At 40.0% G+C, this 17,600-nt stretch overlaps 1 protein-coding gene across 2 annotated transcripts in view; it reads right to left on the bottom strand.

Annotated features, from left to right (window-relative positions):
• Positions 1 to 11,100: 11,100 nt before the first annotated feature.
• Positions 11,101 to 17,600, bottom strand: part of LOC122549222 (annexin A13-like) — a 30,571-nt gene continuing 24,071 nt past the window's right edge. For both annotated transcript variants that reach the window (XM_043688663.1, XM_043688662.1), the window contains 3 exons: positions 15,993 to 16,068; positions 12,915 to 13,027; positions 11,101 to 11,773 (listed from right to left, as the gene is read on the bottom strand). In XM_043688663.1, coding sequence (XP_043544598.1) covers positions 11,654 to 11,773; positions 12,915 to 13,027; positions 15,993 to 16,068 — 309 coding nt within the window. In that variant the 3' untranslated portion in view covers positions 11,101 to 11,653. The remainder of the gene's footprint in view (positions 11,774 to 12,914; positions 13,028 to 15,992; positions 16,069 to 17,600) is intronic.

Raw genomic sequence — 17,600 nt, 5'->3', positions numbered from 1 at the left:
CGGGCTGGACACTGCATGACCATGTTGATGAGTGGACATTTGACATCCCAATGACCAAGGTCTCAGGGAAGTGCTTTTGAGTGTGGGGGGCTAGGTTTTGGCGGAGGGAGACTCGGAGAGAGTGGGGCAAAGGTGTTGGAAACAAGGGGAGCAGGATAGCTCTTATCAGTTCCTACCCTGATTCCAACCTCCCAACTAATGATAGCCTGCCCACACTAGTTTACTAAAGGGTGGGGCATCTCTTTTGCATTCTGCGTGGAGCTATGATATTGCAGTCCAAATGGGAGTACACTCTTAAAGAGTCCTCAAATGACCATCTAAAGGACCTTAACTGGTGCCAAGATTGAAAGGTTGAGGTTGAGCCATCCTGCCCACAACTTAGTTAATGTGGTTTGGGGGAGGTAGGGGGTTCTGAAATGCCCCCGGGGGATTGAGTTTAAGACGTGAGGTTTTGCTGCAGCTTTACAAAACCCTGGTGAGACCACACTTGGAATATTGCGTACCAGTTCTGGTCGCCCTATTATAGGAAAGATACGGAGGCTTGGGAGAAGGTGCAAAGAAGGTTTACTAGGATGCTGCCTGGACTGGAGGGCTTGACTTACAAAGAGAGGCTGACTAAGCTCAGACTTTTCTGTCTGGACAGAAGGAGGAAGAGAGGTGACATGATTAAGGTATACAAGATAATGAAAGGCATGGATAGAGTCAATAGCCAGAAACTTTTCTCCAAGGCAGAATTGACTGCCACAAGAGGTCATAGTTTTAAGGTGTTAGGAGGAAGGTATAGAGGAGACATCAGAGGTAGGTTCTTTACACAGAGAGTTGTGAATGCATGGAATGTGTTGCCGGGGTGGTGGTGGAAACAGGGTCATTAGGGACACTTAAGCGACTGCTGGACATGCACATGAACAGCAGTGAATTGAGGGGTGTTGGATAAGGTTTTCATTTTAAATTAGGAATAATCCTCGGCACAACAACATGGGCTGAAGGCCTGTTCTGTGCTGTACTTTTCTAAGTTTTGTTCTATGCCACCAGCCTGCCTGATTAAGCTGTCTTTCCACCTCCAGGGCCAGAAGATTCCTCTGTTACTCCAGTACACACCATTAAGCATTGGATGTTTGCAGAGAATCATTTTGATGATGTTGCATTGAGGCTGGTATGCTTTCAAGAAATGGAAGAAAGGAAAGTGGAACTTTATAAAATTGGGAGATGATGGGTTACAGGGAGCATAACAAATTGCCTAAGAACAAATTTTGCAGCAAAATAGCTGGAGAATTATAACAAGTCTCTGGTGGAATTTTCTGCTCTTTGGCCTCCAATGAAAATATTACATGTTTGGATAATTTCCAAACAGTCACACTGGAAAGTATTAAACAGGAGGCTAAAGTTAAATCAGCTGTTCCCCTGTTTGCCATTGATGTTGGCGATTTTCTCATTAATTTTCTTTTAATGACATCAGCCCATAACAAGATCAGTTTGATTGCTGGTTAAAAGTTTTGCTGATGGTATTGGGTCAGATGTGTATTTGTGTGGTCCCAGTGCCAGGAAACTATTCGCATTGACTGAGGCCAAGCATAGCAGAGGAGACATCATGGAAAATAACATAAGTCACTCTGTACCTGCACTGCAGTTGACCCACATTAAGAGCAATTGGCAGCAAACGAACACTCTGGCCCTGGTCCATCTCACAGTGTGATCGTCAACAACAACTTTTGGTTTGCAGCAACAGTATTTTTATCCATCTGATTATGTTTGGTGGTTACAAAAACCTATTTTGTTTTCTAACACACTCACTCCAACAGAGGAATACATAGTAAGGCTTGAGTTACAGTCTCCCCATAAAATGTCAGTTGTTTTTACTGATTTGAAGGTAATGATTCACTATGCCTGCTTTGTGTCCTTTTTAAATATTTTTGCAATTATGGTGCTCTTCAGAAAGCATACTGATTTAGTATGTAGCAATCCAATCCTCTTCTGTGCATTACTAATTTAGAAGCAAATTCCAAATTGGTGCTGTGTAGAGTTTATGTATCGCAGAGTAGAGATGACACTTGTTTCTACTGTGCAACAAGTCTATTTACAAGAGTTTCAAAGTATCTCTGCAATCACTTGTACTATGCCAGCTAAAGTTTCTAGCTCTTTCTGTACTGCCTGTTTACTTTGCTCTCAGTTCACACACAGGTTGAACCAAGTAAGCACAGCGAGCAAAGATCATAGGGTCATAGAGTTATACAGCTTGGAACCAGGCCTTTCTGTCTGACCATAATCCCCAAACTAAATTATTTCCACCTGCCTGCTTCTGGCTCATATCCATCCAAATCTTTCCTTTTCAAATGTCTTTTAAACGTTGCAGTTGGACCCGCATCCCCCACTCCCTCGGGAAGTTCATTCCACACGTGAACCACCCTTTGTGTAAAAAATTTGCCCCTTTTTAAAATCACGCACCACTCACCTTAAAAATGTGCCCCGAGTCTTGAAATTCCCCCGTCCTAGGGGAAACAAAATAGCTACCATTACCTCTATTATCTGTATATCTCATTATTTTAAAAACTTCTATAAGGTCACCTCTCAACAGCCTGCATGCCAGTGAAAAAAGTCCCAGTCTATCCAGCCTTCCTTTATAAATCAGTTGCCCGACTCATATAATCAGACAAAATAATCGAACCTTTAAACATTTCAGATGCTTTGATAGTCTTCCCCTAACATGGCTTTATAGGTGTCCCATATTCTTCACTGACGGCTGAGGCAACATAATTATCCACAGGTGGCAACCATTCATTAAATCTGAGAGATTGTTGCTGTCCCAGAGAGTAGATTAGATTAGATTCCCTATAGTATGGAAACAGGCCCTTCGGCCCAGCAAGTCCACACTGACCCTCTGAAGAATAACCCACCCAGACCCATTCCCCTACCCAGCACTATAGGCAATTTAGCATGGCCAATTCACCTGACCTGCATACCTTTGGATTGTGGGAGGAAACTGGAGCACCCGGAGGAAACCCACGCAGACACGGGGAGGATCAAAGACCTCATTTCCTAGTGCATAAACTTTAGTAAACTGGATTGTTTTCAATGTCTGGATGCAGGTTATTAGCCAAGTCCTGATGTACCACCAAGGCCGCCAACCTGTAAACAGGGCTGCAACACAACTGCTGGAGCAGGATCTCCTGGTATTTTCCTGAATAACAGATGCTGCCCATCGCTGTTGAATCTCTCCTGTGAGTGATGAAGAGAAAAGCCTGAAAAGAAAAGTCTCTTAGCTTTTAGGTTTGCCAAATCCTCTTTTTTAGCGACTAAAATCTGGGGAGGGCTGGCGACATGCAACAGCTGAAGCCTCCTATTCTGGCCTTATCTCCAGCTGGCAGGAAATAGATATTAAGGAGTAGCTTGTCACATGTCATGACTTTTGTATATCTATATAACATGCTGAAATTCCTTAAAATCCCTGAGGACTGTTTGGAGTAAGACCTTTGTGCACAGCTGTCTTTTTTGTACTATGGCTTGCTGAGGCCATCTTGGGTGAAATAAAGCTATTTTTCCTGTGAGTCAATAGCTGGCCTCCATCATTAGTGATGTCACATAGATATCATGTCACATGGTGCTGGGACCTGATGGAAGAAGACAATTATGAGGACCCTTGCTGCTGTTTTAGTTTATAATTAATAAATATTAATAGTTTACGCTAGCCTTAGGTTGAGCCCTTGTCTGTCCAGAGATCCTAGAAGATGCTAATGATATTCATAAATGATGGTAAATGTGAGCAGACCCCGAAAAATGGCAGTAAGTGCCAAGGAAAAGTCTAAAGAGAAGCTCAAGATTAGCAGAGAGTAGCAGATAAATATTTTGAAGCATACCAGATCAAGGACAGGTAAACTGCAAGGACAGCCAACAACCAGCAAAGAGAGCACCACAGGAGAGATGATCCACAACTCAAACGAGCATTGAGCCATCATACCAGTGTGCTTCTCAAATATCTAAACCTCTGGAAGGATCAAGAATGGAAGTAAGCCATTTCAAGCTATTCACTTTTGAGAGTGCAGAACTAAACGTATGTTAGATCAGTAACAGGGGAAAGGCACCAACCATACGTTTTCCATTTATCTATCAAGAGTGTGTGCTATGCCTGATATAAGTGAGGCCATTTTAAGGAGGTTTAGCCAAACAGCAGGAGAGGATTTCCATCTGCTGGATAGAAATTTAGGAACAGACCACTCCAGACTGTAACTGTCTAACAAATAGTGAATGCTGAATAACAAGATATGTTCTTTTGAGGCGATCTCTGATGCAGATATCATAGTTAATTGTATGAAAACTAATTTTAAATTAGATATTGGTGCAGGTGTGTTCATTCATTTAGGCACAAATTGGAGAAGTCCTAATGCTTTTTAACAGAGAGCAATTGAAGAGGACCTAATGGTGATTGCATCACAAACACCAGTGGAACTTAATTCTTTTCTACTGGTCACAGTATCTGAGAAGTTTTGGGTTATGGAGTTAAAAAGAGATATTCTAAATCCGTTGTCTTAATGTAAGCTGAATAGCACAATTGACAGATCGAGGAAGAGTGCATCTCTGTTGACTTTGTGAGCTTTTCAACCAATTCCTGTTTGGGAGTGAAAATGTGATGGCAGAGCTAACCACAAGCAACTTTGAATCACTTTTCTCAAGCCCCTTCTATCCACTCCAAAGCCTCTGCAATGGATGTCACTCTCAGAAATATCATTTGGGCTTGAAGTCGAAGCAAGGGAAGTTGATATATATCACCTACAAGCTGTCAAGAATTGTATTTTCTTGAAGTAAGTTGATGAAGCTACTCTTGATTGTGAAGAGTTCTAGATTCAATGAAAAATCTTGGCACAAATTTTACTTTGATAAAGTGGCCAAATTACTGCCAGCATTGAGATTTTAATAACTATTCTGATTACAATTACTCAATACACTTTATAAAGTTGTCACTTTGATCATAGAATCATAGGGTCATGGGGTTTTATAATGTGGAAAAAGGTCCTTCTACCTATCTGTGCGAGTCATCAAGCATCTTTCTACTGTAGTGCCATTTTCTAGCACTTGGCCTGTAGCCATGTGTGTTGTGGCATTTCCAGTGTTCATCTAAATACTTCTTGATTATTGTGATGGTTCCTGCCTCTACCACCCTTTCAAGTTGTGGTATTCATGCCCATCACCCATTGGATGAAAACTTTCTTTCTTAAATCCCCTCCTGGCCTTTGCCTTTAATCTATACTCCCCAGTTATTGATCCCTCTATGAAGGACAAAAGTCCCTTCTTACCTACTCTATCTATGCCCCTCATAACTTTACACCTCAATCAGGTTCACCTTCAACTTTCTACATTCAAAGAAAAACCACCTCAGCCTGTCTAAGAATAGGAACAAATTATTGCAAATGCTTTAATCTGTAACAAAATCTGCTGGAGATCACAACGGGTCAGACAGCATCCATGGAGACAGAGCAAGCTAACATTTTGAATGTAGATAACTCCTCATCAGAGCTCATTTAATCTCTCTTCATAGCTGAAATGCTCTAGCCCAGGCACCATCCCAGTAAATCTCCTCTGCACCCTCCCAAGAGCAATAGTACTATAGTGTGGTGAGCAGATTTGCCATCATTACTCCAATTGTGACCTAATGCTCTGTACAGCTACATTGTAACCTCCTTGTCCTTGTATTCAGTGCCTTGACTAATAAAGACAAGTATCCCATATGCCTTCTTAACCACCGTAATACCTATCCAGTTGCCTACAAGGAGCTATAGACATGTATGCACCAAAGTCCTTCTGATCCTCACTCTTCCTCAGGTTCAGCCATTCAATGTGTATTCCCTTACCTTGTAGTCCTCTCAAATACATCACGTTTCAGGATTAAGTGCCATTTTGCTAATGTTCAGTCCATCTGACTAGCTTGTCTGCACCATTCTGTAGTCTAAGGCTTTCCTCCTCAGTATTGACCATACCACTAATTTTCATGACTCTGCAAACTTATCAAACCTCCTACATTCACATCATTAATATGCACAAAAAAGCAGCAAGGAATCCAGCACCGAAACCTGCTCTATACCAATGGACACAAACTTCCAGTCACAAAAACAATCTGCAACCATCTCCCTCTGCCTCCTGCTAGTAAGTCAATTTTGGACCTAATTTGCCAAATTGCCCTGGATTCCATTGGTTCTTAGCTCCTTGACCAGCGACTCATGCAAGATCTTGTCAAAAGCCTTACGTAAACTACATCCCATTGTATTATCCTAATCAACATATCTGGTCACCTCTTTGAAAAATTCAATTAAATGTGTTAAGCAGGATCTTCCCCCGACAAAGCCATGCAAAATATCCTTGATTAATCCTTACCTGGGTGAGTGGAGATTAATTCTCACAATTGTTTCCAATAATTTTTCTACCACTCATGTTAGATAATGGGTGGTCAGATCTATTGCAGCAAGTATGGATGCACAAATGTAACTGGAGAAGTTGCTCGTTTCCAGTAGATAGCTGATGAGGCAGATCTGCTTTCACCAACTGAACAGGAATGGAGAGACCACCGGTTCCACCCACAGAGCAGAAACAACACTCGCCACAGCAAGGACATTCCCTGGGAATACAGTGACACCCCAGGAATCAGCAGACACTAGACAAACAACCAACATCTTGGGCTGCTTGGGTACTATTAGAAAGCCTAAACATTTTCAAGCATATGCATGAGACAGACAAAAATGAGACAGATTAGAATAAAAAATGTTTTGTTTGCCATGATGAGTTTCTTTGTAGAATGCCTATGTAACTATCAACTGCAAATGAAAGTGCATGCATTTTTTTTATGAAAAGGGAGAATGTTTGGAATAGTATCTATGCACTGCTGCCTTTTTGCCATGTACAACTCTGGTCATCTTGGGTGCAACAAAGGTCATAGACAGAAGCCATGTTTACTCACCACATCAAACAGATATTGGCAGAAGTCTGGCTTAACAACAATGTATGTTTATATTGTGCCTTTGCTACAGGAAAATGTCCCAAAAAATAATTTGAGACAAGTGACCAAGGGCTTAGTCAAAGACATCTATTTAAAAGAGCATCTTAAGAGAGACAGAGAGGTTATGGAGGGAGTTCCAAAGTCAGTCATGCTGGAGTAACAACATGTGGCAATGCACAAGAGGGTTAAACTCGAAGGACACAAACATCACAGAGGGGTAATGTAGTCAATTAAGCTGACATGAAGCATCTCAGTACAGTGAGGAGCAAGAATAGACAAGCTGTATATCACAACACACCTATCATGCCCAGATGTCATGTGATCTCCAAGGAAAGGCAAAAAAGTCTGGTATAAAATAATGGCTGTGAAAGTATTAATATTGGAGACTACATTTAGCTCCCTGTAATCTGATGATATCACACAGTTTGGGACAGAGAGAAAGGGAATCTATCTTGAAATCCTGATAGAGATGTGATATGCCATCAATGTCTCCTGGTAGTCTTAGATATTTTAACCAGTGTATTCAGACACGTGATAACACATACCTGGGGTAGGTGGGAAAGACCCTATAGCCTCTGGCCCAGAAATAGGGATACATCCACTACATCACAAGACCCCCTTGCCTAATAGACTTAATTATTATGTCTAACTAGCCAATATAATCTTTACCTCTTGCTGTTATGTAATAAACTACATCTTAGGAAGACATTTTCTCTTTAAGACTCACAAGTGATCAATTCTGAACCGTTGTTAACTAAATAGACCCTTTACCAAGTTTAGGATTGAAACCATTATGGTAAATTTAAAAGAGTAGAAAGGAGGGTTGGTGACAGCATTCTATCCCTTAGCTGTTGAGTTTACTTTTGCAACAAGTTCAACAATAAAAGCTTAAAATATTAATTTTGGTGGCCAAAAAGTCTGGAAAATTCATCTCTGTCATTCTTAGATGATCAAAACTAGTCCTAGATCTCACTCTATAACCCTAACCACTTTAGGTATTACCTGGTTCTTGTACTGAATGATCTCCCCTGCAGCCAGAGAGGGCCTGCACTCTTTGTTAAAGGAATTTAGAGCATTGGTGTCCATTGGACAAAATAACATCTATTTCCAGAAGCTTTGGAATTTTTGCACAAAACTAAAGAAAGCACTTATTATAATCATCTCTGGATTGGCAGTCATACTGAACTGTGAATTCCTTTAAAATTATTTTTAGTTTTGCACATGCTTGTGTGTGTGTGTCAGGGTAGGGGGTGTAGGCACAGCTACAAATCTGTTCTTATTAAATAGCGAAATGGACATGTAAGACGGAATGGTCTCCACTTATTCCCATATTATTTTCTGATGTATCATAATATCCTTGGTTTCCAGTAACTTTCATTCTCAAAACATATAGCAGAAAACACAAAACAGTCACGAAGTGACAATGCATTAATTTATTATTTTTTGCCCTCTGTCCTTTGCCACCTATTCTCGTCTACATATCCTGGTGAAGACACAGAAGAGCAAATAGGGAATAATCAACAAAGGGGAAACCTTGTGACCTGCTGTTTTGCTTCATATGATCTGTGTGTTATTTCTCTGCAATAAGTTTGCATAAATATTTAGACATCCAACGCTTGTCTGGATTGCTCCGTGGATTAAACAAGTCCAACTTATGTTTACATCACTAAATTTCAGATCAGGATAAGATTTTATGAAGCAAGTTTCTCACTGAGACAAGAAGCTGAACTGGTATTGAGCTGCAGTGAGAGCAAGTCACTCACAGGGCCCACTCAGCAGGTGCATGAGGCTCAAACTGCAATGATGATGGAAAAATGTTATGGTTTGACGCGGAAAATCCATGAAAATAAAATAACTTATGCACACAATATGTTGATAAACTACTGACTGGCAATGATGCTGAATGAAATCTCTGATTTAGTTTGAATAAGCATATTTATGATTATGATAAACATTAGATTGTTTATTAGAGTGGGTTTCATTCTTGTTTATACAATTTGTGACAAAATGAAACCATATTTTACAAGAAAAAGAGTACAATGGATCATCAAAACCATTTTTTAGTAAAACTGAATATTTTCTTAATCATTCTTTGGGTGCAGGTGTCACTGACAAGGCTAACATTTATTGTTCATCCCTAATGTCTACCTGGAAGTTAGCAGTGAGCTGCCTTTTTGAATTGCTACAGCCGTTGAGGTGTAGGTACATCCATAGTGCTGTTACAAAAGGAGTTCTAGGATTTTGACCACACGATAGTGAATGAATGGTGATATAGTTTCAAGTTGGAGTGGTTCATGACTTGTAGGGGATCTTGCAGTTCAACCTTGCACTTCTCATGTATCTGCTGCCCTTGGTCTTCTAGGTGGTGGATGTTATGGGTTAGGATGAGCCTTAGTGAGTTACTGCAAAACATCTTGCAGACAAAGCACACTATTGTCACTCAGTACGAACCAATAAGGGCAGCACAGTGGCTCAGTGGTTAGCACTGCTGTCTCATAGCACCAGGGACCCAGGTTTGATTCCAGCCTTCTGCGACTGTTTGTATGGATATGGGTTTCCACTGGGTTCATCCCACAGTCCAATGATGTGCAGGTTAGGTGGATTGGCATGGGAAATTTCCTCATAGTGTCCAGGAATGTGCAGGCTAAGTGGGTTAGCCATTCTAAAAATGGGGATAGATTGAGGAGAACTGAGTCTGGGTGGGATGCTCTCTGAAGGGGTTGGTGCAGAATCGATGGGCTAAATGACCTCTTTCCGCACTGTTGGGATTCAATTATTCTAATGTTGGTGGTGAAGGGAATGAATATTGAAGATGGTGGACAAGGTGCCAATCAAATATGATGTTTACTACAGGATGATGTTGAGCTTTTTGCTGGAGCGACACTCATTCAAACATGTAGAGAACATTTCAACAAAGTCAAGAATCAAATTAAGTTTTAAAAATCCCCTAGCCATTCTGAGTTCTTGGGACCTGAACATTTAGGATGAAAGAATGGTATGCTTTTTACATTTTGGACAAGCACATTCAAATTTGCTCATCAGAGGCCAGAGAGAAGAAAAAGACGAACAAAGAATAAAGCTTACTTTACTCCTTAAGAATGCCCCTTACTGTGCCAATGTGTAACATTGACACAGCCATCTTTCCCTCCTCTCATGATTAAGTTGTGTGGGAAAGTTGAAAACAGATTGAAGCTGGGCGCGATGTTTGGACTTCATATCCATTGTCGATGCACAAAACCACAGGACACCTGAAATCACTTTATAGCCAATAAAATTTGAAGCATGGCATCTGTTGTAATGTAAGATATGCGGCAACAAATTTTCAGACTGCAAGATCCCACAACTAGCAAAGTAATAAAGACCACATCCTTTCTTTTTGCAATATTGACTAAAGGATAATATTAGCCAGGACACCGTGGAGATATCTCCTGCTCTTCTTTGAAACAGCATCATTGGATCTTCTGTATCCATTTGAAAAACCAACAGGACTGTGGCTTTATGTATTGGACTGGAATATTCACCTAGATATGGGCACTCCCTCGACTGGGACTTGAATGTACAAATGTCTGACATAGGGATGAGCTTGTTACCAACTGGGCAGAAGATAGATTCCCTTTAAGCGGTAATCTGTCCTAGAACTGAACAGAGGTTTCAAAGATTTTCCAGAATTTCAAGGAAATCAAATTTATGGAACCAATATTGCATTGGACATTATGATTCTTATTGATGTACCATACAGTGTTGTATGTCTTTCTTAACACTGAGTTATACACAACGTTGAGTTTCAAATTTTGAAATCATTACAATTAATGCTGTTATGATGGAAAGCAATTGGGTTAATGTACATTGCTTCTAAACAGAGGTCATGTAGTGCAGTGGATACTGTCCTTGCCCCTAAGTCAAAAGCTTTAGGATTCAGTCCTACCCAAGGACTGGATAGCTAAGGAAAGTGTTTTTATTACCTGGCCTAAGCTGATTGAGTACCAACTTGCAACCAAAAACAGAAATTGCTGGAAAAGCTCAGCAGGCCTGGTAGCATCTGTGGGGATAAATCGGAGTTAACATTTCAAATTACTGGACCTGAAACGTTAACTCTGATTTCTCTCCACAGATGCTGCCAGACCTGAAATTTTCTGACAATTTCTATTTTTGTTCCTGATTTCCAGCATCCACAGTTCTTTCAGTTTTCACCAACTTGCAAATCGTTCCAATGAACACCAATGGCAGGTGGTAAGAATGGGAGAGATTCCTGGTCAGCCATAGAGCCTCTACCTTGCTATAACTCTCTAAAACTCTGGACGACAATATGTATGATGCCACCACCAATCAGATTCCACGAATGATCTGTAACATCAGGTTCTAATCATAGAATGATACATAGAATGGAAACCATTTGGCCCATTGTACTTGTGCTGGCTCTTTGGTACAGCAATCTACTTAGTATCCACCCCTCAGCTCTCTGTTCATTTCTCATGAAAGTAATCTAATCAGTTCATTATTTTTCCCCAAAAGAAATACCTTCACAATATTTTTTTAGAAAGCAATAATTTATGGTAGTATTACACTGGTGGCCATCTCAAATCTAACAACCAACGTGGCTTTGTACATTGCATGTTACTGAAGATGGGACACCTAAAAATATTGATTAAAACAGTGTCACAGGATTGACTGCCTTTATTTTATCAAGGCCAGCAAAACTTTCTGGAAATCGCCAGACGTCTCAGATTTGACTGCTTCTGCCAAAGATATCTTGTACATCTCCTGATACCTCTCCTTAATGGATGGAAGATCAACCTGTTTCAAATAAAAAATTAAATTCAATTTTTTTATATATAGTGGGTATGATCTAAGGCCACCAACATTGTTATAAATACCATCTGTAGTTAACTGAAGAAGTTTAAGAAAAGAGAATACTTAAGCAAAAAGCACATCACTACGTAAAGATAAGTGGTAGGTCAGATGATTGATCAGAATATAAAGTATTACAGAGAATGGCTAAAAGATTAATCAAGAGGAAGAAATCAGAGTGTGAGAGGAATCTCGCTAGGAATTTAAGAACAGATAGCAAGAGTTTCCACAGGTAGTTATTAAGAAAAAGTGAAAACAAGTAAATTTAATGGTTGTCCTCCAGAGCATGAAAATGGGGAACAATTTGTATAGTTAATTTATAAACTCTGTCAAGTTAGATTTATATGAATTACTGGAATTTTTTTCATGTTTCAAACTGGTGACTATTCAAACCCATGCCAGTGCTTCAGTTTTATACTGACATGCTGACATCCACAAAACCTCTCTACATAATCACTGAATAATTAACAGGTTTATCCAGCTCGGCATGAACATGACTTAGAATGAAACAGAAAATTCTGAAAATACTCAAGGTCAACAGTATCGATGTAGAGAGAATAATGGCATTAATATTTTTGGTTGATGACCTTTCATCAGAGCTGGAAAAACGTTAAGCAGTACAACAGATTTTCAACAAATACAGAGTCAAGGAAAGGAAAGAATATAATGTGTGAAGGTCTGTGGACTCAGGAGATAGTGCAAGGCAAAATGAGAAGGTAATGGGGCAAGTAACAAAATTAAAAGTTGTGACTAGAGCAAAAGCAGAAACATGACTAGCATCTGCTGTCTGAAACAGAAGGGGGCAGAAGGTATGATTTGAAATTTGTTCAACTCAGTGTAGAATCCAGAAGGATTCAAAGTGCCTCATTGAAAGATGAGGACTTGTTCTTGAAGCCTATTTAGAGCTTCATCGGAACAGGGCAGAAGGCCGAAGGCAGCGAAATAAGTATAACTGTGAAGCAGAGAATTGAAATGGGGTAATGGTTCACATGTTAATGAGGTTTTCGCAAATGGGCCAGTGAAGGCTGTTCTCATGTATATTCCATATTTCTGTTATACAGTAAGCCAAGTTGTTTCTCCATGTTACCTCTGAGCGAGATACCACGATGCGAATCAGTGTGTCCTCATTGGTTCCTGCACCTTTCATCGCCTCATGTAACACCTCGGCAAAATATGCCTGACAGTCCTTTGTGCATTGAGCTGGTGGACATAAATGGAAAAATACGAAGTTAGGGATTTGTCAGTTCATATTTTTGTATATAGAATGTGGGCACCGAAGGCTGAGCAAGCATTTATTACCCATCCCTAATTGCCCAGAGGACAGTTAAGTGACAACCATATTTCTGTGGGTCTGGGTTCACAAGTAGGCCACACTAGGTAAGGACAGCAATTTTCCTTTCCTAAATAACATTAGTGGTTACATGGTTACTAGTAGGTTAGCTTTATATTCCAGCTTTTTAATCCAAACTTTTATTGAATTCAAATTTCACCATTTGCCATCGTGGGATTCAAACCCATGTCCCCCAGAACATTGACCAAGTGTTTGGGACTACTAGTTGAATGAGATAACCACTACACTACCACCTGTATTCCCCCTCCCCCAATTTAAACTCTGTGAAGACATTGGCTGTACACTAGATGTATTCCTTCTTAATCCTCTGTTGATACTCATTACCATCTGCAATTGCAGAAGGTAGATGGCATTTATATAGTGTGATTGTGATCCCTGGATATTCCAAAATAAAACTAAGCATTGGATATGAAGTGATACGTTACAATGTAGACAATGGGGCAGCTGATTTATGCACAAAATTCCAGTAATGGTCAGGCAATAATGTTCAGATAGTCCTATCTTTAGGTTGTAATTGATGATCACCATTTACTAGGAGATGAGGGAGAACCCTGCTAATTTTGCGACATAACGCTGCCATGGGACTGTTTCCATTCATCTAAGAGGGCTTCCTTATCACTTTCCTGCAATGAGATCATCAGCCTCTTGTATTTTCAGTCCATCAGCATATCCTTTTAGTCCTTTCTCTCACATCTCACTTATGAATGTAACTAGCTTTTTATTGGAAGGAACATTCGCAAATCACTGCAGCTGCTCATCAGAGGTGACTTTTACATTCTCGCAACTCTCCTGAAATACCTGTGAAATTTATAGGTGACTGTCTTATTTTATGACCTTGAACACTGCTGAAAAGAGATTAGTATTGCCAAAGCTTATCATCTTGAACTTACTAGAACAAACACAAAAATGCCAAATTTCAAACACTATGGGAGTCGTATAAATCATTGTGGTTGTTTGAAGCTTGGCATTCTTGAGTTTGTCCTGATGAGTGCAAGGCAAAATGTTTCAGCAGTAATCAAGCCCTGCCATAAGCGATTACAGTTATGGTTCCTATTTTTGATTCACCCCCATTCCCCCAAAACAAGTGAAAATATCTATGCCTATTGTAACAAGCACTTCCATAACTTTAAAGGCCTCTATAAGGCCACCCTCAGTTTCTCTTTTCCGGAGAAAAGCCCCTCCAATTTATTATTCAATGTTTTGTCTTAGTTACAACTTATCATGCTTAGAAATCTTCTTAGTACTTTCTATAGTGCCTCAATATCCTTTACAGAGTATGCTGTTGTCCCCATTCCTAATGGAAAGTGCCTCTGCACTCTTGTCAAGATGATTACACAGTTGCTGATAATTGTGGATTAGCTATCTCTGCTTTTTGTGCCAGCACACTCTCCATCCACTATTGGTACAATGACGCATCACTATTGTATTGGCAGCTCCTCAGCCTGTATTGCAGAGGAGCTTCTCTGCCAAATAGTTTGCTTTTTAAGTACAATTTTTAAAATTCTGTCATAGGCTGTTGGTGTTTTGGGCAAAACCAGCACCTAATGGCCATTCTAATTATCTTTGAGAAGGTGGTGGTGAGCTGCCTTCTTGAACTGGAATAGTCCATGGGATTTCGATAAACCCATAGTGCTGTTAGGGAGGAAGTTCTAGAAATTTGACTCTTTCCCAACTTTTACTCTTAGTTAAATCATTTTGGCAGTCGTGCCTTTAACTTTATATACTTTAAATTTGAGAACTTCCTCTTAAGGAAAATATATATTTTTAAACAAGTCTCTGGGTAAATAACACTCACAAGAACTCAAGAACTAAGAATAGGAGTAGGCCGTTCAGCCATTGAAACCGGCCTGCTTTTGACAAGATCATGACTGATCTAATTATGGTCTCAGCTCCATTTTCCTACCTGTGCTTCATACCCTTTATTCTCTGATTAATAAGAAAATTTATCCAACTCATCTGACTCTGCCTCCACTGCTTTGTGAAAGAGAATTCCACACGCTAAACACCTTTTGAGAGAAACATGCTGCCACAAGGAATAATTGTATTCAGTAGCACGTGTTTCAGAGGAAGTTAGATAAACACATGAGGGAGAAAGGAATAGTGTGTGATGAAGAAGGTGGGAGGAGACTCATGTGGAGCGTAAACACTTGCATGGATAAATGGGATGTTTATGTGCTTCTTTGTAAAATATCAGAATGGCGTAAAACCAACATTCCCTGCCAGTGAGTTTGATTATAATCACAGAAAGGAGTTTAAAATTACACACTACTTCTGAATATATCATTTGTTCTTGACTATCCAAGTTAATGTTTGATAAATGATCTAGATAATTCTGGTACATCAAACGGCATCCTCTAAACTTTTGTCTATGACTAAAAATGCAAACAAATAAATTATTTCAAAATCAGAAGGCAACTGATGTTGCCTTAATATAACTATATTAAGGTGCTCAAATGGTCATGGTCAGCACAACACAGCCAAGCAGTAGTGAAGGTATAGATAATTTTTTGCTGATGAGTGCATTAAGGATTACAAAAACAAGACTTGCAAATGGAAAGACTCTACAGATCTGATTAAATGGATGTATAGTCTCAAAGGGCTGAATAGCCTGCTTCTGTACTGTTGTGCTGCTGCATGACTGATACTGATACGCTGCATCACTGAGCATTGATCTTTCAGTCCGTTTGCTCAATGTGATAATACAGCAACAAATTTGAAAGATATTTAAGAAATAGAGAAAATTAAACTCATTTCTCAGCATGGTGTTTGAATTGTAAAGGTCCAAACTATTACCATTGTTTAATAAAACCTCACCAATTGTTAGATAGGCCTTCTTCAAATCGCCTGATGTTTCTGTTTTGATCACTTCCTCAATGGCTGTACCATAGAGCTAAATAAGAGAAATAAGAGAATGAAAAAGTATAGTTGCAGCTTCTGTTAGATAATCTGTCAGTAGTTATACTATACTTCCAGCTGTCATTCAATGCACAATCTCACAAAGTCAAAAGGGTATAGGTTCACATCCCATTCTACAGACCCGAGCAATAATTCCAGCTTCACTTTCTCAGTATGATATTGAGGGAGGGTTGCAATGGTGGAGGTGCTGTCTCTCAAATGAGGTACTCTCTCAGATGATGTGAGCAATTCCATAGCACTAAAAGGAAGGGACTTAAGTTGTTCATCCTGCACAATATTTTTCCCTCAATCAGTGTCACTGAAACAAGTTGTCATTGTAGTGGTTGTGACAAAGTCAGCCAGGTGGACCCTATAGAGTATGAGTTCCCTGAGTGGGGCTGTTAATCTGGTCTAATCAGGGAGCCCTGGTTGACAGGAGTGTCAGAGGTTCTGTTAACTCAGAGCTGGCTCTGGGCAAGCTGGATTAATGTCAAGGACTCTCCATCTTAAATAAAGGGTGACTTGTTGATGGGATATTGGCCTCTGTGGAGTTATTTCAGTCATCTTCTCATTATTGTTTGTGGAAGCTTCCTGTGTGCAAATTGCTGCCCCATTTTCTACAGTACAACAGTTACAGTAAAAGCAATGGAGAAGGTTAACGTTTGATAAGATTATAAACCTTGCACTATCTCTTTTGTTATTTAATCATCTCTGTCTTCTACCCTATCACAGATGTTCCTTTTTGTTCCAAAACCAGGACAGAAATTGCTTGCGAAACTCAGCGGGTCTGGCAGCATCTGTGGGAAGAAAGCAGGAAAGGGTCCAATGATTCTTCATCAGAACTCCTTTTGGATTCTGTTTTTAGCTTCCCCCTTTTATGTGCCTCAACCTATTACATTGTTTAACTTTTCTAAGTTCTGATGAAAGGCCACTGACACAATACAATTAGGAAATGTTTCTTGACCCTAGAGTGATTTGGCATGGGCAATGGTGAGAAAGCCAAGAAAATACATCAAGGATGAAAAATCAGAATCTCAACATCAAGTAACTAGTAGATACCGAGTGGCAGCAGCTTGCCAAAGTCTTGCCCCGGCCATTATTGCTCTCCTCTCCACTACTCCAGCTATCAGCACCTGAAACGCAAAGTGTGGAGCCAACCTGCCTTTTCCGGCCATGTCCTCAGTGATAATGACCAAGTACCACAGTGTGATGGGCAAGTTCTTATCGTGCAGACTCTAAAGTGGTGAGCAGTTTGACTTTAAACATGGAGCCAATATTGTGCTTCTGTCACTTGATTGCTCAGGTAGGGTACTGAAGAACCTGGTTGCATAATTAATGAGGTGAAGAGTGGAAGATTGCATATGCAAAGTCACTCTGAACCATGGAAAATCGTGTGCCAAGAATCTCAGTCAACCAAACATTTGAACTGAAAATAGGAAAATTCTACTCATTTGCTTTGTTTCTCTCACCACAATATTGCGTAACCTTCCAGAAACTTCCAGCATTTTTTATCTTTAGTTCAGATTC

This window comes from Chiloscyllium plagiosum, chromosome 4, assembly GCF_004010195.1.
Source record: "Chiloscyllium plagiosum isolate BGI_BamShark_2017 chromosome 4, ASM401019v2, whole genome shotgun sequence".
Lineage (NCBI taxonomy): Eukaryota > Metazoa > Chordata > Chondrichthyes > Orectolobiformes > Hemiscylliidae > Chiloscyllium > Chiloscyllium plagiosum.
Note: the sequence above shows the minus strand (reverse complement) of the source record. Positions and strands in the feature narration are given on the sequence as shown.